The sequence below is a fragment of the Puma concolor genome, chromosome A3, assembly GCF_028749965.1.
Source record: "Puma concolor isolate L17-30 chromosome A3, mPumCon1.1.hap2, whole genome shotgun sequence".
NCBI classification, from domain to species: Eukaryota; Metazoa; Chordata; class Mammalia; order Carnivora; family Felidae; genus Puma; species Puma concolor.
In genome coordinates, this window is record NC_141669.1 from 30,539,941 (window position 1) to 30,562,412 (window position 22,472).

General features: G+C 41.5%; 1 protein-coding gene and 1 non-coding gene across 5 annotated transcripts in view; one reads left to right on the plus strand and one right to left on the minus strand.

Moving 5' to 3' along the window:
• EIF2AK2 (eukaryotic translation initiation factor 2 alpha kinase 2) overlaps positions 1 to 22,472 on the minus strand; it is a 39,961-nt gene that overhangs the window by 11,101 nt on the left and 6,388 nt on the right. For 2 of the 4 annotated variants that reach the window (XM_025927322.2, XM_086700369.1), the window contains exons 3-12: positions 21,398 to 21,518; positions 18,095 to 18,252; positions 15,335 to 15,461; positions 14,049 to 14,128; positions 13,795 to 13,888; positions 11,117 to 11,151; positions 9,480 to 9,542; positions 7,558 to 7,680; positions 4,521 to 4,640; positions 2,339 to 2,519 (exon numbers count right to left, since the gene is read on the minus strand). In XM_025927322.2, the coding sequence (XP_025783107.1) occupies positions 2,339 to 2,519; positions 4,521 to 4,640; positions 7,558 to 7,680; positions 9,480 to 9,542; positions 11,117 to 11,151; positions 13,795 to 13,888; positions 14,049 to 14,128; positions 15,335 to 15,461; positions 18,095 to 18,252; positions 21,398 to 21,518 (1,102 nt within the window). The remainder of the gene's footprint in view (positions 1 to 2,338; positions 2,520 to 4,520; positions 4,641 to 7,557; positions 7,681 to 9,479; positions 9,543 to 11,116; positions 11,152 to 13,794; positions 13,889 to 14,048; positions 14,129 to 15,334; positions 15,462 to 18,094; positions 18,253 to 21,397; positions 21,519 to 22,472) is intronic. The other 2 variants (XM_086700370.1, XM_086700371.1) reach the window with 2 other exon arrangements.
• Positions 3,791 to 3,863, plus strand: TRNAK-UUU (transfer RNA lysine (anticodon UUU)). Its single transcript has one exon. It is a non-coding gene; the product is annotated as a tRNA-Lys (tRNA).

Sequence of the window (22,472 nt, forward strand, 5' to 3'; positions counted from 1 at the left end):
GCTTTGGGCATTGCTGCCTTCAAATCTCTGGAGACATGTTAAGTGGGAGGTGGATTCACTCTGTACAGTACAAAGGGATGGATCCAGGACTGGAGGGCAGAAAAAAACCAAAAGGTTTGCTTTAATATATCCTAATAAACTAACAGTGTGGTCCAAGGAATGGGAATTTGAGAGTCCCCATGTCAGAGAGTATTCAAGGTGGGGCTGGACACCCACTGGTTAGAAATGTTGCAAATATGAGTCCAGGATCTGTTGGGGATTGAAGTCGACACCTTTAAGATCTCTTCTAAGTTTGAGATTCTCAGAATGAGACTCTTGTCAATAATGTTGTAAGATAGCGCATGCAGCAACCGTAGTAGAGAGCTAAAAAAGTTGGAAGATGGAAAGAAGGCTCAAGAGTATTAAGGTCTGATCTCTGAGCAACTACAGACACGGAGCAAACATCGTCTGCAAACAGACACAAGAAAAGAACACTGTGACACAGGGCAACAGGAAGTATGGGGTACAGGAGAGAACGGGCAAGAGACGTGCTAGAGAAAGGAACATCCAGTCAGCACCAGTCAGTTTCGAGAATTCATCCATAGCGGGGGAGCCTGGGAGTTAATACCCAAACTTCTGCATTTATTTGCAGGTTACTTTATAAGTAAATAAATGTGCTTAATTTGTTATTTAACACTCTCTCTCTCTCTCTCTCTATATATATATATATATATATATATATCACCTATTCCAAGGTGAAGGCATAGCCAATCGAAATGTATTTTTCTGAACACAGTTCTTACAACATTCCAACTTCAAAGAGCACCTTCAGATATTAAAGCAAATGAAAGTAGGTGGACTCCAACACAAAGGCCTTGGCCATCCAGCTCCTGGGCAGACCAAAGACACGATATCTTTTATGGGCCAATTATTCCTATGTAGGCCCAACAACTACAACTATGGGTCCTTCTTTTACTCAAGAAACTCTTTTGTTTCATCCTTATTCTTGACTATTTTAGATGGGTGGGGTAAGCAAACAGCCAAGATCTACACAGAAAAGGTGCTTCTCCTGGATCCAGAGTCATCAGGAAAGGCTACATGAAGAGCCTGAGACCAGAGAAGACAGAAGAATGTTCCACGCAAGAAGGAGAGGAGCAAAGCCTCCGTGATAGGATTCAGCATGGCCAAAGTGTGATGGAAGTAGGCCAATTACAGGGAAGAGAGAGTGAGGGAGGCTGTGAAAAGCTGTTCTGTCTTCTTTGATTTTGATGAGGAGGTAAAATGGGAAAACAGCTCATCTCAACCATAAAAGAAGCTAGGAAGTCAGCAGAAAATAAAAATACAAAGGTATGCTGTGTGTTCCAAGTTTTGGATTACAATTTTCCAGTCACGGGGTAGAAATGTCTAACCAAAGGCCAGGAAAGTTCTAGACTCTGGACCCAGTAGCTATGATTGCCGTCATGAATAATGACTGATAGGGGCGCCTGGGTGGGTCCATTGGTTAAGCATCCAACTGCATCTCAGGTCATGATCTCAAGCCCCACATTGGGTTCTCTGCGGTCACCACGGAGCCTGCTTTGGATCTCCTGGCCCCCTCCTGTCAGCCCTTCCCCCACTTTCTCCCTCTCTCTCTCTCTCTCTCCCTCTCAAAAATAAATATTTAAAAAAAGAGTAATGACTGAGAAATTGGGAGAATCATGTTCCCAAAGCCAGTCATCAGAGTCCCTTCTGCTTCTCAAACAAGCCTGAGTAGCAGCAGAGGCAATGACAAAGCAGCCCACTGGCTGTGGTAGCCACAGTAATTCTTTGCATGCAAAGGTAGTTTACTGAAGCAGTGTTTGCAAGCGAAGTATACAGAGCAGCCAGATAGGACCAGAAGTGAATGAGCTCCTTCCTATAGGGCTCACTGTCTCAATAAATTGATTTGTCCTGAAGATCCTCTGAATGGTCCTATGGAATGGTATTTGGGGCAAGAGCTAGATCCATTCTAACTTCAGAGGATCAGAGATATTATTTCCTCAGGACTGTTAATCAATTCTAAAACTACAGAAGATACGTTTTAGAATGACTAAACCATAGGGGCGCCTGGGTGGCTCAGTCGGTTGAGCATCTGACATCAGCTCAGGTCATGATCTCGCGGTCCGTGAGTTCGAGCCCCGCGTCGGGCTTTGTGCTGACAGCTCAGAGCCTGGAGCCTGCTTCAGATTCTGTGCTCCCTCTCTCTCTGCCCATCCCCCGCTAGCACTCCATCTCTCTCTCTCTCTCTCTCTCAAGAATAAAACAGACATTAAAAAAATTAAAAAAAATAAAATTACTAAATCATATTTATCAATTCCTAACAAAGTACATTTTCATTTACCTTAAGGTCTCTATGGATTAACTGTTTGCAATGTATATAATCCACACCTGCTGTTATTTGTTCATACAATTCCAAAGCCAAATGTTTGTCTGGTGTCTGGCCTCTTCTGCTGTCAATCCATTGCTCCAAAGTCCCTTTACCACAGAATTCCATTTGGATGAAAAGGCACTTAGTCTTTGGTCTGGATATAAAATTCACAGTATATTACAAATAGCAATAAAAAGAAATTTATAAAAAAATAACATTTCTTTTTAAAATTATACTTCATCTTCTTAAGAATCCCAAAACATGTCTGAAGGCAGAAATCTAGGGGTGCCTGCGTGGCTCAGTCGGTTAAGCGTCTGACTCTTGATTTTGGCTCAGGTCATGATCTCACAGTTCATGAGATCTTGCTAGCATCTGGCTCTGAGCTGTCAGCACAGAGCCTGCTTAGGATTCTCTCTCGCCTCTTTCTCTGCCCCTCCCTTGCTCCCATATGTGCACACACATGCTCTCTCTTTCTCAAAATAAGTAGATAAACTTAAAAAAACATGAAAATCTAAATGTAATAAACTTGAATCAAAATACAATAAATCATTTTTGACTTAAATTGTAAGTGCCCAAATGTCCAGAGCTTTATTTGTTAAGTAATTTACAAAGTATGAGACTGCCCATTCTCTAATGGTAAGGGTCCTTGATCACCTTTGCTAGTAGAAAGGAATAGCAACACCAATACAATGGAATTAAGGAAAACCAAATTGCATTACTACATAAAGTAATTCTGGAACATTTTAATTCACTATTGGCCTACTGAGCATCTGTTTTGTGAAAGGCCTAGAACAGTCACCTAGAGATGAGAAAACAAGTTAGATACTATCCTTGCTGTCATGGGGGTTATAGTTTAATGAGAGAGAAATACAGAAAAACAAATCGAAAACAATAGTGTAAGGATCGTTTCTCAAAGAGAAATGCCAACAAATTGCTATGACATATACTTGCGAGGACTAATTTTGCTAACCATGTTTTTATCTTGCTTTATAAACTAAGTTGGCTTCAATATTAATTTATTCTCTTCAAATTTATGTTGGTTAGAAAATAGGAAAAGAAAGCCAAAAATCTGCTGAAAGCTGAAGAAGTCCTGTCTGTATGCTGATGGTCGATGAGTCCTGAAACTAATGATAAAGCTCTCAATCACATGGGGTGGATGGAGCTGGTGCTGGGGGTGGGAGTCAATGAATGAACAGACCCTCATTGTCCTCAGGATTTCAGTGAGGACAGTCCCCAAGAAACACTGGCTGACTTTTCAGAAGCAGATGCCAGGTCTTTAGAGACCTCCAGTCCTTTGTCAGGGTCTTACCTGAGACAAAGCATGAGTGATGCAAGGTGGGGTACCTCCTTGGTCTTAAATTATCTTCAATGCCCACCACTCCACTGTAAGTGGTGTGGTTGTATTCAAAAGGGACCCCTTGGGGTGTCTGGCTGGCTCAGTTGGTAGAGCATGTAACTTTTGACCTCAGGGTCATGGGTTCAAGCCCCACGTTGGACATGGAGCTTAACTTAAAATATTAAAAAAAAAGAGAGAGACAGAGAGAGACAGACCACTTAACTGCACCCCAACAATCAGGAGTCTCTGAGAGGGACAGAAAAGTGTTGGCAGCTGAGGAGGGGTTTCCAGCTGTAGCATCCATAATGTGTTCAAACCTTCTTCCTAAGACTGCATGTACAGCCTAGCCTGAAGCCGGGGTAAGTGAGCAAGCCTACAAATTAAACAATGGAGACAAAAAAGCTAAACCTGAGATTTTCAAAACAGATGAGGACAGGGATACCTGGCTGGCTCAGTCAGAAAAGCATGCAACTCTTGATCTTGGGGTTGTGAGTTCGAGCCCCACACTGGGTGTAGAGGTTACTAAAAATAATAAATAAACTAAAAAAAACAAAAAACAAAAAAACAAAAAAAGTATAAATTTAAAAAAATAAAACAGTTGAGGACAATAAAAAAATTTTTTTTAAGCAAGTGTGGAGCAAGGGATAGAAGCAAGGACAAGATTATTGTCTCAAACGGTGTTTGTGGTTGGTGATTATTAAAGGTAATAACTTATCTTCTGTAATGTAATTAAATGTAATGGCCTTATCTTCTGGCCTACACCAAGTAAATAACAGTTTCTTCCATCCTGTTAGGGCTATGAGAATTCTTTTTAGTTACCTTGAAGTGTTAATGCTGTCCACAGAATGGTAATCATCGCCAAACCAGCAGCTGTAGTAGTGAACGATATTTGGGTGATTGAGAGCTGCCAAAGCTTTTACTTCACGCTCTGCCTTCCTGCTTTAAAGAAACAGGGAACAGAAAAGTGTCAGCATCATCCCTGCTATGAACTACAAGTCAGGTGACAGAAGACAACTACCTACGCTCCCTTATGAAACAGTTGCCGTGGTTCCCACACCCTGAGTTTTTAGAATGGAGGCCAGGAGTACTCGAAAGGAAAAACTGAACACACAGAAAAAACATGGCTGTCCTCACTCTCAACATGAGAAAAAGCAGTGACTTAATCAAGTTCAAGCATCAGACATTTTAAAAGCCATTTGTAGTCGTCTTTGAAATGCCAGTCAAGCATTTTTGGTTGCTAATTCATACATCATATTTTGTTTAACCTTGTGTTGAAATCACTTTGGATTTCATAAGCAAACCCTAATAGGGCAGCAAGGGTAACCCAGGCAACATTATGAACCTAACTCAAAAATTTTAATGTATAACAGAAATACACAAAGGAGATATCTACGCAGAGAAAGCAAGACTTCACTGTACGTGTGGGAGCTTTATAGTGATCTGGAGTCAAGAGCTGAGAAAATGCTATGCTACATGGAATAAATTTGAGATTTCAATGAGGAGAAAAGATAAGCAAACATTTTACAATTCCATTTTCTAATTTGCAAAGTTCCATAACTACATGACATAACATTTGTAAAAATAAAGGGAAAAAAAGTACTCATCCATCAACAGCCCTAACACAATCAGTTATCGTTTTGGATTGTTTCTTATAGTCTTTCTTCCTATATATTTTTATATACTTGTAATTATAGTATATAGTTTTTATCCTATTTCTCCATATAACAGGTTATCTTTACCATTTTCCTTGTTATACAATTTGTATAACCATCATGTAAACTTTTTAATGTAAGATTTCTAAAGTATAAAAAAGTAGAGCAAATAATTTCATGAACTGCTACCTAGCCATTACCCAAATGAAACTGTTATTAACTCCTGGCCAATCTCGTTTCATCTATACTCTCACCCACTTCCTCATCTTCCCTGGATTATTCTGAAGCAAATTCCAGCATCATATCATTTCATGTCTGAATATTTTCCGTATGTAAGCTTAGCCATCGAACAGGGGAGAGAACAAAACATATTTAATCATTCCTTCGTTGCTGGACCTTTAGTTTGTTCTAATTTTTCACTGTTATAATGGCACAGTGATTTACATCTTCTTGTATAACTTTTTCCATAATTTGGATAATATCCTTAGAATAGGTTCCCAGATAGGAAATCCATGGGTCAAGGTGTATAAATATTCCAAGTATATTTTTTTTAATTTAATAATTATTTCTGAGAGACAGAGAACACAAGCATGGAGAGGCGCAAACAGAGAGGGAGACACAGAATCTGAAGCAGTCTCCAGGCTCGAGCTGTCAGCACAGAGCCTGATGTGGGGCTTGAACTCACGAACCACGAGATCGTGACCTGAGCTGAAGTTGGATGCTTAATTGACTGAGCCACCCAGGTGCCCCTCCACGTATATTTTTAACTGTGTTATACCAATTTATGAAGCTACTAAAAATGTCCAAGATACTGTACTCTTATCATCATTACATATTACCATTAAGAAAAATGCTACTGAATGGAAAGAACAACACTTCATTCATGTTAAGCAAAATAATGTAACGGGAAAAAAAGCCTTGTTTTGATGCCAGGTGGACAAGGCAAGGCATTGTCCGTGGGAAGGGAAGTAGGTGTGTCTGGCTGAGATGAGGAATGGCCAGGACTCCATGCCTGCTTCTCCTTTACTCATGTCATTTTCCATAGCTCATATCTGTTTCCCATATCCTTCCCTAGTCCTTGAGGGATAGGTATACCAAGTTATACATAGTCCAACTGTCAGAAACCAACAAGCAAGATTGGTGAACCGGTGAGCTTGTGATTTAATACTTCCTTCCCACATGTTCTCTTTTCTGCAGGAGTTCTATCCAGTAAGTGGGAAGGGTGGGAGTAAGTGGGTGCAGATAATACATGAAACAAACATGGGGAGCAAGGGGTTATAGTGGGAACACAATGGATCAGCATTCCAGAAAACAAGTTCTAAATCTCCACCTTGTTACCATAGTAGGTAGCATCCAAAGATGGTCATCAATTCATGTCCTCCCCATACATACATCCACTCCTCAGATTAAGAGGTAGAGTCTATTTGCCCTCTACCTGAGTCTGAGCTGGCCTTAGTGATGTTGTTTAACTGATATTATGTAGAACTTCCAAGACTAGGTCAAAAGTAGCCTTTGCTGTTCCCTCTTGGGATGACTTTCTCTGAGGACAATCCTTGGAATGCAGCGACTAGGTTGTGAGAAGCCCAGGTGACATAAAGAGGCCACGTAGAGGCGCTCTGGTTAACAGATGAAATTCCAGCCCACAGCCAGCATCAACTGCTAGCCATGTGCGACAGCCATTACTAGCCAAGCTTTCAGATGACTTCTGACAGCAAATGCGTGAGAGACCCCGTGTGAGGATGGCCCAGATGGCCACAGCCAACTCAGAGGACCATGAGAGATAATAATACCTGTTGTTTTTAGGCCACTACATTTTGGAGTGGTGTATGATGGAATAATAGACAAACAGTTACCTATTTACCTTTGACAGATCAGTTCCCAGCTTTGGGTCTCAGTCTCCTAGTCCTTCCGATAAAGGAGAGGAGACCAGAAAATCTCAAAGGTCACTGTAAGCTAGATGATTCTATTACTTCTGTTTTCATCAAGACAAGCTCAAAAGAATGATCAATGGTATATTATTATTATTTTTTTTAATAACCACAGTAAAGTGAGGTCATTTCACAGTAAGCCAAGCCCCTGATGACAGAGCTTGAGGAAGACGAGAAAAAACTAAATAATATGCTAATGAAGAAGAGAAAAACATAAAAAAAGAATAGTGCAGGTTCACACACCTCATTCAAAGAAATAAAACATTTACTACTTACTCGCTATCATATTTAACACGTTTAACAACGTAAGTCTTCCTATCAATTCTGTGTTTTGCTTTGAAAACTTGGCCATATCCACCTGAACCAATCGGTTCTATTTCTGTAAAATCACTGGTAAACCTTAAAAGATAAAAAATACATGGTTATTCTGAGGTTCAATGGTCACTGCCCACCCAGCCTCCCAACCCTTCCACTTTCCCTTAATGTCACTGGCAAAATGGACTCTACAAGAAACATGGCTCTCTCCTCCTAAATGAGAAGAGTCTACTCCACAGAAACTCTTGAATCACAAAGGATAGCTACGCCTGCTCCTGCTCCCAAAATAACAGACCACCTCTGGTAATTACGTTCAACTTCTGGCTGGTACAAAAGCCATGATAATTTTATCTCAAGTATAAAACTTTAGAAAGAAGTGCCATGGGGCGCCTGGGTGGCTCAGTGTGTTAAGTGTCCGACTTCAGCTCAGGTCATGATCTCACGGTTCGTGAGTTCAAGCCCCACGTTGGGCTCTGTGCTGACAGCTTGGAGTCTGGAGCCTGCTTTGGATTCTGTGTCTCTCTCTTTCTCTCCCTCCCCTGCTTGAGCTCTGTCTCCATCTCTCTCCCTAAAAATAAATAAGGATTAAAAAAAAATTGTTTAATAAAAAAAATAGAGAGAAGTGCTGTATTATGTTCCACAGCTATCACCAAGCTGTCATAAGAGAAATGAGCATGTTCTCTGAGCCTGCCTAGGTCTGTAACTACCTGGGGTTCCCCTCTCTCTCCTGTCCTGCATTCCATCATTAAGCCCTGCCAATTCTACTTCCAAAACCTATCCCTGGTATGCACCCACTTTCCTCATCTCCAACAGCTATACACTAGTCCAACCTTCTATCAGGCTGCTTCATGAGCCACACAGCAACGAGTGTGAAAAAATGGAGTATGATCATGTCTCTCTATTGCCTAAATTCTCCAATAGCCTCCTTTTCATTAAGCCAAAGCCAGAAAGTCCTTAGATGGCCTATAAGGAGTCTCCTACTTCCCTGCCCAGCCTGTCTCACGGCACCGTGTCCTTGTTCCCTGCACTCCAAGCACACAGCCTCTGCTCCTTGAACACTCACCTACCTTTCCTACCTTTACTTTTCCACATGTGGCTCTTTTGCAGAGCCACAGAGCTTCTCCACCTCCCTGTCCTAACTCATCCTCTAGGCGCCCCCACACCGGTGACCCCACAGGAAGCCTTGCTTCACCCCTCACACTAAACCCAAGGTTCCTATTTCCACTTCTTACCATGTCATTGCTTCTAAGACCATGCGTGTCAATTACAGATTTTTCATCGAATTATTCTCCCCACAAAACTGTGAGGGCGGAAGATGTTTCTGTTTGTTCCACTCTAAATCCAATGCCCAAAACTGTGCCAGGTGTGTATTAGGGACTTATGAAATGTTTGCAGATTCTTTTAAACTTGTATTCAGTGTCCTCCTATTGCAAATAGGCTTCATTTTTTTTAGATACTTTATTCAAACCCAAACATGCAATCTACCACAAGGGGAACCTTTTTCCAAAGTGAAATCTGGAATGGAGCTGGAAAGTGGAAAACATATTCAAGTGGAGCTGTTCGGATTCCTGCAAGAGTCTTTTCTAAGAAATCATTGGTTTATAGAAATATTTACCTTCAATATTAAAAATGTCCATGGATGTCAGAAAAATTCACATAACTATCCAGTAGATCTACACTTACCACATTCCACCTGGATTCATCTAAACTTTCCGTCTCCAGGAGACAATGATCCTTTGCGGATCTGAGTGTACTAAAAAATTAAACTGTTCAGGTAGAAATATAATTTAGCCTGGCTGACGAACAACAGTCCCTTAAGAAACTTTTGTCGAAGGGGCGAACATATCTGTAACCAGATTCTTTGTCACAGCTTTCCCTCTTACCTGAGTTCCACAGAACACCTGCTGTCTTTTGTCACAGGAGAGTTAAATGTAGGTGCCAAACTTCTAAGATTTAAGACAAGAATATGAAACTCAAATAAAACTGAAATCAAATATAACGTTAGAAGAAGTTTTATGTCACGCACTAGTTTTTTTTATATATTCAGTCAACTATTAGAATTACATGGTTGAAACCATTCACCTTTTCCTTTATAAAACAATAAACTTAACAGTTCTCCTCTGTCAACTAATGATTTTTCATTCCTTTTCTGATTCCTTATTTATTTATTTATTTATTTATTTATTTATTTATTTATTTATTTATTATTTTTGCCTGAACACATTTATTGCTGGTGTGCCCCAGCCTCCCTTTTTCTCCCTCCAGACTCAGAACCAAAGGACTTCTATCTGCTTGCACTGTCATTCCGGTCATTTTACCCTTTGTACTTTATTCCTTACTGGCCATGACACCTGCTTTTGGAAGTTCAAACCCCACTTAAACCTAAACCTCTTCCAATTGCTATCTTCCCTTTAAGCCCTCAGGTTCCTAACACCATCAGCTGTTAGGCCATCAGCCATGATGCCTGATTCCCGACTACATCTCACCCACAAGGAATAGTCTTCAAATCCTTTCTCCATTGCTTCTTCCCCCAGTTACTGGAACCATACTCCCTCAAACCCTGCCCACTCTTCTCGTATGGTCTGTCTTGCAAATTCTCCTCGCCCTCCTCACTGCCACGATAACCAATGGCTGATGTCTGGATCACCTCACATGTACATCTCTCTTCTCTCCACCCAAACACCCACATCAGGAATCATCTTTCCTTGACACACCTCCTACTCTTCAGAATATATCGGTGGCTCATAATGGCTCCTACTGCCACCTCACCCTCACGGCTGACTTATAATTACGTCCTCGTTTTTCTCTTCAGGTCAAAAAAACAATCCACGTGGGGCGCCTGGGTGGCTCAGTTGGTTAAGTGTCCAACTTCGACGCAGGTCATGATCTCACAGTACATGAGTTCGAGCCCCATGTCGGGCTCTGTGCTCACAACTCAGAGCCTGGAGCCTGTTTCAGATTCTGTGTCTCCCTCTCTCTGCCCATCCCCTGCTCACATTCTATCTCTGTCTCAAAAATAAACATCAAAAAAAAAAAAAAAAAGAAGAAGAAGAAGAAGAAGAAGAAGAAGAAGAAGAAGAAGAAGAAAGAAACCGATCCACTATCATTTATGTAACATTTGGTCTTTTTCTTTTCTTGCCCAAGTCATTACACCATCTCTACCCTACCCAGCTGTCTGTAAAATAACACAATTCATGGGAGAGTACTTCCCTAAGCCCACATCTGTCAGCCTCATCCAAAATAATTCCCTTAACCAATGACTTTAGTGACCCCCTACAGGCTTTATGTCCACAGTGCAGTATGTACATCCATTCAAAGATTTCTCTACATATTTACAATTATTTGTTTGCAGATGTCAAGCTTTCTGTGATCCTCAACCATGCTTTCCACCTCTGAAACTCCGCACAAATGACGATGTATAGTATTCTACAAATACTAAAGACTTAGTAAATAAGGCTAACAAACGAAGTCTGAAATAAAACTTCGTTTCAAAATACAGTCACTGCATAATGATACTCACCTTTTCACCTTCTTTTCACTATTTCTGACATTGTCCTATAATAAAAGAAAATGAAAAATAGTTTCAGATGATTAAATCAATTCTCTTGCTTGACCTTGCTCTTCTTCCTGCTGTACTTCTAGATGGTTCTGTGACATTTTTTTGGTCCCTTAGATGAACAGCATCATCAACTTGTGTACTCTCGTCATGCCCTGCTTCTCAGGTTGGCTACATCAGTGTTCTCATCTATTATAGCAACCAGATAGACATGGTGGGAAGGGCAAAAAGGTAGTCCTAGGGCATGTTCAGCAGAAGCACAGATTCCCTTGGTACAGAACGTGGCCTCCCTGGCGACGCCCCGGGCTGGTGGGTCTCACCAAGTCATCCACAGTGCTAATGAAGAAGAAATGGAGCTCAGGGACTAGTTTAAAGTAATTCCCCAAGTGTTTCTGATCTGATCAGTTAAAAATGGCAATGCTGGGGCACCTGGGTGGCTCAGTCGGTTAAGCATCTGATTTCAGCTCAGGTCACGATCTTGCAGATCGTGGGTTTGAGCCCGGCATCGGGCTCTGGGCTCATGGTGCAGTGCCTGCTAGGGCTCCTCTGTCTCCCTCTCTCTCTGCCCCTCCCCTGCTCGTTCTCTCTCTCTCTCTCTCTCAAAAATAAATAAAATTTTTAAAAAATCCAAACTGTTTTAAAAAAATGGCAATGCTGAAATATTCATTTTTAGCAAAAATGAACAATTAAAAAAATTTTTTTAACGTTTATTTATTTTTGAGACAGAGAGAGCAGAGCATGAACGGGGGAGGGTCAGAGAGAGGGAGACACAGAATCTGAAACAGGCTCCAGGCTCTGAGCTGTCAGCACAGAGCCCAACACGGGGGGCTCGAACTCACGGACTGCGAGATCGTGACCTGAGCCGAAGCCGGCCGCTCAACCGACTGAGCCACCCAGGCGCCCCAACAATTTAATTTTAATAGTTAAGAAAAAAAGAGAAGTCCTGGATATATCTCAAAAACTAATTTCACATAGCTATTCTTTATTCATATTCACTTTTATTCTGGTAGGTTTGGTAACTTTGTAGTTTTACCAAGTTGAGTATGTTGACACAGAGTGGGGAGCATCGAACTAAGAACTTTTGAGCTCATAGCACCTACCAGCCTCAGTATTGTGTGATGACTAAGCTATGGTTAATTTAGCCATTCTGTTAATGGACAATGTTTTTTTTCTAATCTCCTCCTGTTACCAATGCTGTTGCAAAGAACGTGCTTATCCAATGTCTCTGTACATACGTATGAGTGTTTCTCTAGTACACATTCCCCAGGAAGGGAACTGCCTGAAGGCACAGCACACACACCCTCCACTTCACTACGTGTCGCCAAACCGTTCTCCACAATGACTGCACCAACTTACGCTTCCACCAGCAGCAGCGTATAGCGGTCATAACTGGAACACAGCTGTGCCAATGTTTAGTACTGCCAGACTCAAATTTTGCCATGGTAACGGGCTTAAAATGATACCTAACTGTGTTTTGATTTGCATGTTCACCATTACTATGCAGTGAAGCATCTTTTCATATGTTGGGGCCTATTTGGGTATCTCTTCTCTGACCTGTTTGTTCAGATATTTTGCACATCTTTATACTGACCCACTTTTCTTTTTCTTATTGATCTGTTCATCACTCATTATAAACAGGACACTTTTATAACACTAATCATCACCACAAAAATTATCTGATTTTTTAATTTACTTTTGAGAGAGAGAGAGACAGAGAGAGAGAGAGAGAGACAGAGCATGAGTGGGGAGGGGCAGAGAGTGAGTGAGACACAGAATCTGAAGCAGGCTCCAGGCTCTGAGCTGTCAGCACAGAGCCCCATACGGGGCTTGAACTTGTGAACTGCGATATCATGACCTGAGCTGAAGTCAGATTCTTAACCGACTAAGCCATCCAGATGCCCCCCAAATTATCTGATTTTTAACATTAGTTCTGATTTTTTAAAACAAGAGCAGAACTGGGGTGCCTGGGTGGCTCAGTCAGTTGAGCATCTGACTCTTAATTTCAGCTCAAGTCATGATCCTAGGGTCTTGGGATTGAGCCCTGTGTTAAGCTCCGTGCTGAGTGTGGAGGCTGCTTAAGATTTCTCTCTCTCAAGCCAAACCATAAGAGACTCTTAAAAACTGAGAATAAACTGAGGGTTGATTGGAGGGGGGGTGGGAGGGAGGGGGGTTGGGTGATGGGCATTGAGGAGAGCACCTGTTGGGATGAGCACTGGGTATTGTATGGAAACCAATTTGACAATAAATTTCATATTAAAAAAAAAAGATTTCTCTCTCTCTCCCTCTGCCCTTCTCCCCCACACATGTTCGTGTTCTCTCTCTCTCTCTTGAAAATAAAACAGGAGCAGAATTATATTAATGGACCTTTCAAGTACTAATTAATAGAAGATAAGCATGATCATAGGAATATATGAAAACATGAAGGTGAGTAGGGAGAAGATGAGAGTGAATAGTGGAGGAATTTTGCATGTGAGGAATGGGAGTTAATAAAGGAGGAAGTCAAATGCTGCCACATATCAGTATGAAATAAGAGTGCACCAGATAATAGAAAAATTACGGTTGGGTACGGGAGATACTTTTTAAATGAGGAAATACAAAGAAAATAAGGAAACTAATTAGGAAGCTAGAGGCTAATACTATACCATAGGAGATGAAGAATTGTTTACACGGCCCCTGTCACAACTTCCTCCTGATGAATTTTCCAAGAAATCATTTTCAGATGGTGATTCAGGAGCACTGGAAGAAGGGGGAATAATTGTTAATTTGTGAATTCTGACTATTTTTTGTTGATCAGTAATTTCTTTCTCTAAATTCTCCTTCAACATTTTCATAAAATGTGCACTTTCAGGCAGCAATCTTAATTTGTTAAATATCACAGCTGTTTGCTCATACTTACGATATGCTTTTCACCAAAGTGTTGCTTCCAGAGTCACCAGGCGAAGTAATCAAAGAACCAGCTAATACCGAGTCAGCTTTCTGAAAGAAAGAGTACCCCTTAGGAGTTTGAAGAGCAATTAAATTATTGCTCCATACTGACTCAGTCTCTGTGTGCTAACTACCACGTTTATTTACGAATGCTTGATCTGGATTTACAAAACAACCCTGAGGGGGGCGCCTGGGTGGCTCAGTTGGTTGGACGACCAACTCTTGATTTCCAGTCAGGTCATGATCTCACAGTTTGTGAGTTCCAGCCCTGCATCAGGCTGTGCTACGAGTGCAGAGCCTGCTTGAGACTCATTCTCGCTCCCTCTCTCTGCCCTTCCCCCGCTCATGCACGTGCTCTCCCTCTCTCCCAAAATAAATAAATAAATATTCAAACAAACAAACAAACCCTGAACTGCCAACAGAACTTTGATCTCTGGGGCCTCATGGCCCCATGGCTCATGGCTCATGGCTCATTGGTGAAACACAGAATGGAGGAATCCTTTTGCTATGTTACTGGCTGTCCTGGCATCATCTAAACACAGTCTAACCTTTCCAGGGGAATTCTACCAAACACTTAAAGAAGAGTTAACACCTATTCTTTTGAAGCTCTTCCAAAAATATAAATGGAAAGAAAACTTCCAAACTCATTCTATGAAACCAGCATTACCTTGATTCCAAAACCAAAGACCCCAATAAAAAGAATAGACCAATTTCTCTGATGAACATGGATGCAAAAATCCTCAAGATATTAGCCAACCAGATCCAACAATACATTAAAAGAATTATTCACCACAACCAAGTGGGATTTATACCTGGGATGCAGGGCTGGTTCAATATCCACAAAACAATCAATGTGCTACATCACATCAATAAAAGAAAGGACAAGACCCATACGATCCTCTCAATAGATGCAGAGAAAGCATTTGACAAAATACAGCATCCTTTCTTGATAAAAACCCTCAAGAAAGTAGAAATAGAAGGATCATACCTCAGGATCATAAAAGCCATATATGAAAGACCCATCGCTAATATCATCCTCAATGGGGAAAAGCTGAGAACTTTCCCCCTAAGGTCAGGAACACGATAGGGTTGTCCACTCTCGCCTCTGTTATTCAACATAGTATTGGAAGTCCTAGCCTCAGCAATTAGGCAACACAAAGGAATAAAAGCCATTCAAATCATCAAGGAGGAAGTCAAACTTGCACTCTTCAAAGGGAATTTTAAAATTTAAAAGTTAAATCCAAAGGCAGTACGTACCATTGAGGTTTTCTCTGAAAGTATCTGCTCATACGCAAGCTTAGCAGCTGACTGTTTGGCTTCTTGCTTAGTACTACCTACACCAATACCGTATTCTTTCTGTCCAATTTTGCATCTATAATGAAATCTAGGAGAAATGATGGAGAATATGTAACCCAAATACCAAAAAACAGTGAATCTAATTTATGATGTGGAAACAAACACATATTAACAAAGACCTTAATATGATGTGATAGGTAGATTTACAGTTGGTAGCTTGTATGATATAAATCTTCAAAACTGGCTGACCAGTTTCCCAGAATAACCAGGATTGGTTGACATCCTAGCTTGCATTTTCCAGCCAACTTCTCTTTGTTGCTTCACTGAAATTCTGCAAAGGTTGGGGCACCTGAGTGGCTCAGTTTGTTAAGCATCCAGCTCTTGACTTCAGCTCAGGTCATATGAGTTTTAGCCCTGCATCAGACTCCGTGCTGACAGTGTGGAGCCTGTCTGGGATTCTCTCTTTCTACCTCTCTCTTTGCCCCTCCCCCCCTCATGTTCTCTTTCTTTCTCAAAATAAATAGATACAATTTTTTTAAAAAACTTTTAAAAAATTCCTTGGGGCACCTGGGTGGCTCAGTCGGTTAAGCTTCTGACTTCAGCCCAGGTCATGATCTCAGCATTCGTGAGTTCAAGCCCCACATCGGGCTCTCTGCTGTCAATGCAGAGCCCGCTTCAGATCCTTTGTCCCTCTTTCTGTCTGCACCTCCCCTGTGCTCTCACTCTCTTTCAAAAATAAATAAACATTAAAAACATTTTTTTTAATTCCTCAAAGATCAAAAGATATGGAGGAAAAGAAGGACGAGAGAGATCTGGTAAATTTTTCAGAGATGCTCAAATGGAAAGAAAAAGCCTGAGTAGGGAAAGTAGGACATCTACAGTAGAAACAATAAGGTTATAGTGTTTTGTAGGGAATGGGCAAATCATAGATTTGTTCTAACTTCAGCATTTTCTGTCCCCTGCTCATGTGCCCCCAAACCTAAGAAAATCCCCACAGTACAAAAGACAAAAGCCCCATGCTGAAGTCCACACACCCCTCATATTATATGTAAGAATATTTGTGGTTAGGCAAGGATACTTGAACAATTACATGAGAACTATATTTAAGGTAGCAAAGCAATGGACATGGTAAGTATCATCGAGTTACTATATATTACCGCAAAACTATTCTAGTATTATTTGCCATAGAGGCAAATACATCCAACCAGGGTGAGTCTTTGCTGCTGGGCCCTGAAAGCAGAATTAGGTTGAATGACTGGAGGGTTTCTATGGCTCTTATTCTCTCAGGCACCTCTAACTAGACTGCTCTCTTTTAGGGAACTGACGTTAGAGCACTTAAGCCAAAGGAACCAAACAGGTGAGCTATGAAAAAATAAAATGGCCTCTTACTTTATTGAGATTGACCCACACACTTCACTATTTCATGCCAATGAATACTATCCTGCTTTTCTCATCCTGGTTCTGGCCTAAAAGCCATCAGAGTAAAATAGTCAATAGCTGAGTCAATTCAGAGGACAGTGGGGCACATGGGTGGCTCAGTAGGTTAAGCGTCCGACCTCTGCCCAAGTCATGATCCCGTGCTTTGTGGGTTCAAGCCCCCCGTCGGTCTCTGTGCTGACAGCTCAGACCCTGGAGCCTGCTTCAGATTCTGTGTCACCCTCTGTCTCTGCCCCTCCCCTGCTTGCACTCTGTCTCCCCAAAATAAACAAACATTAAAAATAATTCAGAGGACAGTATCCTAAGGTAGTTATTTGGGTTATTTGTCAGTCAGATTTTTTTTCTCTCATTTACCTGTTGGTTGTAACCAAGAAACAATCCCCTTCAGACTCATTTGCTTTCTGCTTTTCCTAGTTCTTATCTATTCTTTATCCTTACTTCCAAAGTCTTGGCAGCTCTGAAGCTCTACTCCATCCCTCAAATCATATTCCTAAAATCCTGGTCTCCTCACAGTCTACGACTAAAACCCATTTCTTTAATACCTGGTATTTGTCTAGGGAGTGACACCATTTAACTGAATTTGTAGGACAAACACCTGGACAAACAGCTCTCTAATCTGACGATGGTAGAAGGAGAGTCATTTTGGGGCGCCTGGGTGGCGCAGTCGGTTAAGCGTCCGACTTCAGCCAGGTCACGATCTCGCGGTCCGTGAGTTCGAGCCCCGCGTCGGGCTCTGGGCTGATGGCTCAGAGCCTGGAGCCTGTTTCCGATTCTGTATCTCCCTCTCTCTCTGCCCCTCCCCCGTTCATGCTCTGTCTCTCTCTGTCCCAAAAATAAATAAACATTGAAAAAAAAAAAAAAATTTTTTTAAGAAGGAGAGTCATTTTGCCTACACGTGTGGCACAGCCATTTTCATCTAGCCACTCCCACTGTGACCCCTGGGATGGAAATATTTCTGCACCCCCACACTCCCGAGCAGGGCCACCTCACACTCTCATAGGTCTCCTGCAGACTAAACCATCCAGATATACCTCAGAAACAAAGGATTCCCCAGATTTGATCTATTATGGTATATGGGTCCCAAGATTTCAGCAAGTAAGCATTTTAATATTTCAATTACAAAGATGTCCAATTGCATATGAGTTCTATAAAACCTTCCCTGCAGAATATACAAAAAGGGAAGACAAATATTTCTGGAAAATTAGACATGAAACAAGCCCGTTATATTGCTGTTATATTGCTTAGATACAATGAAACAGAAGGAAAAGCTGAATTACGTCTCACCTTTCAGGCCCAGGTTCTTTCAGTTCACATTGTTCATAATTTACAGACAGTTGTTCCTTCTGGGCAAGCCTATTGATACGGCCTATGAAATTCCCAGTGGATCCTAATCCTAATCCTTCTGATGAATGTGTTGTTGGCAGTGATACAGAACTAACTGCCTACAAAGAAAGAAAAATCTTGCTTAATATACATGAAAACAGAAATTGAACTATTTTGATAAATACTAAATAAAATTTAGTTTATTTAATAAAATTTAATAAGATTACTAGAAGAATAATTTGAAAGACAATTTAGATCTTATGTGTTGTCCTACTCTACTACCTTCAGTACAAGTCTAAGTATGTATCTTTTTCTACCAGAAAAAATCCACAAGGGTAAGTGTTAACCATAGGAACCACCATTTTCCTTTGATAGTTTCCTAAAGAAAAACAAAGTAGTTAACTTTCTTGTTTATCCACGCAAAATACTATAACACTGTCTCACTCACCCTTTGTAAATCTCAAAAATGAAGACAACCAAAATTGAAGTAAAGCCATATCCTGGATCACACCTTAGTGGGAAAGATGAATATAATAGCACATTCCTTCCATTATAAGAATGGAATGTACTTTTTTTAATCTGACGAAAGCTTGTCCAAAGTTTTTCTATTTAATCTTGTCAGAGAACTTTTAGTTTTATTGACCATCTTTATTATTTCTTTGTTTTCTTGTACATTAACGTCTGACCTTGTTATTATTTTCTTCTGCTTCTTTAGGGGAAGGCATTCTATTGTTCTTTTTCTAACTTCTTGATTCGATTTTCTGGCTCATTAACAATTCATGAGTTTACAATTTTGCCTGATTTACTTTTCCCTATTTGAGTTACCAGGGAGACATCATCGAGTAAGATTTTTCAGGAAAGTATCTTGAAAGTCAATGTTTTCAAATGTTCAATATGTGAGAATGATCCTCTCTTGTCCCACATATAAACGAGCTCTTGTCTCATGTTACAGCCATTTCTCGACTATCCCTTGGCTTTTAACGTTGCTATGGACAGTATGATTTTTTTTCATTTTTATATACTTTTAAAGTATTTATTTATCTTTGAGAAAGAGAGAGCACAATCAGGGGAGGGGCAGAGAGTAAAGGACACAAGAGGATCCGAAGCAGGCTCCACGCTGACAGCACAGAGTTTGATGTAGGGCTCAAACTCATGAAGCTGAAGTCGGATAGCTAACCAACTAAGCCACCCAGGCACCCCTTCATTTTTACATTAAAAAAAATTGTTTTTAATGCTTATTTATTTTTGAGACCGAGAGAGACAGAGCGTGAGCAGGGAGGAGCAGAGAGAGAGGGAGACACAGAATCTGAAGCAGGCTCCAGGCTCCAAGCTGTCAGCACAGAGCCCTACGCGGGGCTCAAGCTCACAAACTGTGAGATCATGAGCCAAGCCGAAGTCGGATGCTTAACTGACTGAGCCACCCAGGTGCCCCCATTTTTACATTTTAAATAATTTACTTTTGGGGGTTCCTGGATGGCTCAGTCGGTTAAGTGTCCAGCTTCGGCTCAGGTCATGATCTCGAGGTTCGTGAGTTCGAGCCCCGCATTAGGCTCTGTGCTGACAGCTCGGAGCCTGGAACCTGCTTCAGATTCTGTGTATCTGTCTCTCTCTGGCCCTCCCCTGCTCATGATCTGTCTTTCTCTCTCTCTCTCTCTCTCAAAAAATGAATAAACATTAAAAGAAATTTTGAAAAAAAATTTTAATAAAAATTTTTTTTAAATTAAAAAAAAAATTTCTTTTCTGCCTAGATGCTTGCAGGATTTTGTCATCACGCTTAGAGCTCAGGACTTTCCCAATGATTGATCGATCTTGTTCTTGGTGGCTCTGTATTTTTCTATGATCTGTTGTTTTAATCTGGATGCAGGTCTTCCTTTATTTCAGAAACATTTTCGACTGGAATCTCTTCAGACAGCTTTTTCTGTACTCTTTACTCTGTTCTCACCTAGAACAGAGCTCTTGATCAGGCTCTCGATCATCTGCCCTCCTGATACATCACCCTCCTCACAGTCCCTCCACCTCTTTGTCCTTTCCCACTGCACTGCTCACTTAGGTGGAGGGGTCCTGCCAGGACCTGTCAGCTCATTTCACACTGTTTCCTTTCCCCATTCTTCCAACTTCAGAGGCTACCACTACCATTAGCATTCTAAATAGGTATGGCCAAGCTTTGCCCACTATCTCCTAGATATATCTTTCATTCAGGGCTTTACAGAAATGGAGATGGGGGGGGGCGGAACTTCTGAATGTAAAAGAACTTGTGGGAGCACCTGAGTGGCTCAGTTGGTGAAGAGACCGACTCTTGATATCAGCTAAGGTAGTGATCTCTCAGTTGTGAGACTGAGCCCCTTGTCAGACTCTGTGCTCATAGCATGGAGCCTGCTTGGGATTCTCTCTCTCCTTCTTCCTAAGCTCCTCCCCCACTTGCTCTCGCTCTCTCTCTCAAAATAAATAAATAAACTTAAAAAAAGAAAAAGATGGGGTGCCTGGGTGGCTCAGTCAGTTAAGCGTCCGACCTCGGCTCAGGTCATGATCTCACGGTTCGTGAGTTCAAGCCCCGCATCAGGCTCTGCGCTGACAATGCAGAACCTGGAGCCTGCTTCGATTCTGTGTCTCCCTGTCTCTCTGCCCCTCCCCCGCTTGCACTCTGTCTCTCTCTCTCTTTCAAAAATAAATAAAACATTTTTTAAAACTTTAAAAAATAGGGGCGCCTGGGTGGCTCAGTCAGTTAAGCGTCCGACTTCTGCTCAGGTCATGATCTCACAGTTCGTGAGTTCGAGCCCCATGTCGGGCTCTGTGCTGACAGCTCAGAGCCTGGAGCCTGCTTCGGATTCTGTGTCTCCCCCTCTCTCTGCCCCTTCCCTGCTCATGCTCTGTGTCTCTCTGTCTCTCAATAATAAATAAATATTTAAAAAAATTTTTGTTTTAAAAACTAAAAAATTAGGGGCGCCTGGGTGGCGCAGTCGGTTAAGCGTCCGACTTCAACCAGGTCACGATCTCGCGGTCCGTGAGTTCGAGCCCCGCATCAGGCTCTGGGCTGATGGCTCAGAGCCTGGAGCCTGTTTCCGATTCTGTGTCTCCCTCTCTCTCTGCCCCTCCCCCGTTCATGCTCTGTCTCTCTCTGTCCCAAAAATAAAAATAAAAACTTTAAAAAAAAAAAAAAAAAAAAAACTAAAAAATTAATTAATAATAAAAAAAAGAACTTGTGAATGGCTTTACTCTGTATGGGTATTTTCTCACAGAGAAAAGTTAAAAAGGGCATTTACTCACCTTGTTTTCTTTATTAAGTATTTCAATCGCCAATTTGGCTGCAGCATTTCTGGCCTCCTTCTTCGATTTACCTTCAGCTTCTGGATATTCTCTCTCATCTATGATAACTTGGTATTTAAACCTGATTACAAAGACAATATTCATAAAATATTATAAAATTCATACATTATCTAAAGACAAGTGTTCTAATTACACTGCCTCCTGTGACTACCTTGAAGGTTTTAACCCATTCCACATAGAATTTAAGCAGTCACCCCCAAACACCAAACAGCACATCATCTTTGTTCTAGAGCTAAATTATTATTTTTTTCTTTTTTTTAAGTTTATTTATTTATTTTGAGACAGAGACAGAGAGACAACAGGCAAGGGGCAGAGAGAGAGAGAAAGAAAGAGAGAGAATCCCAAACAGGCTCTGTACTGTTAGTGCAGAGCCTGACATGGGGCTTGAACTCACAATCTGTGAGATTGTGACCTGAGCAGGAATCAAGAGTTGGATGCTCAACCGACTGAGCCGCCCAGGTGCCCCCATAGCTAAATTATTGACTTCAAAATTGTGCCAGAGTGGCCATTTTCCCAGTTCATATTTTATGGAGATATACCTTTAAAAAAAAATTTTTTTTCAACGTTTATTTATTTTTGGGACAGAGAGAGACAGAGCATGAACGGGGGAGGGGCAGAGAGAGAGGGAGACACAGAATCGGAAACAGGCTCCAGGCTCCGAGCCATCAGCCCAGAGCCTGACACGGGGCTCGAACTCACGGACCGCGAGATCGTGACCTGGCTGAAGTCAGACGCTTAACCGACTGCGCCACCCAGGCACCCCATGGAGATATACCTTTTAAAAACCCCAGCAATCAGATGTGCTTGGGTGGCTCAGTCGGTTAAGCATCTGACTTTGGCTCAGGTCATGATCTCGAGGTTTGTGAGTTTGAGCCCCGCGTCAGGCTCGGTGCTGATAGTACAGAGCTGGGAGCCTGCTTCAGATTCTGTGTCTCCCTGTCTCTCTGTGCCCCTCCCCCACTTGTGCTGTGTCTCTATAAAAAATAAATAAATGTTAAAAAAAACAAAACAAACA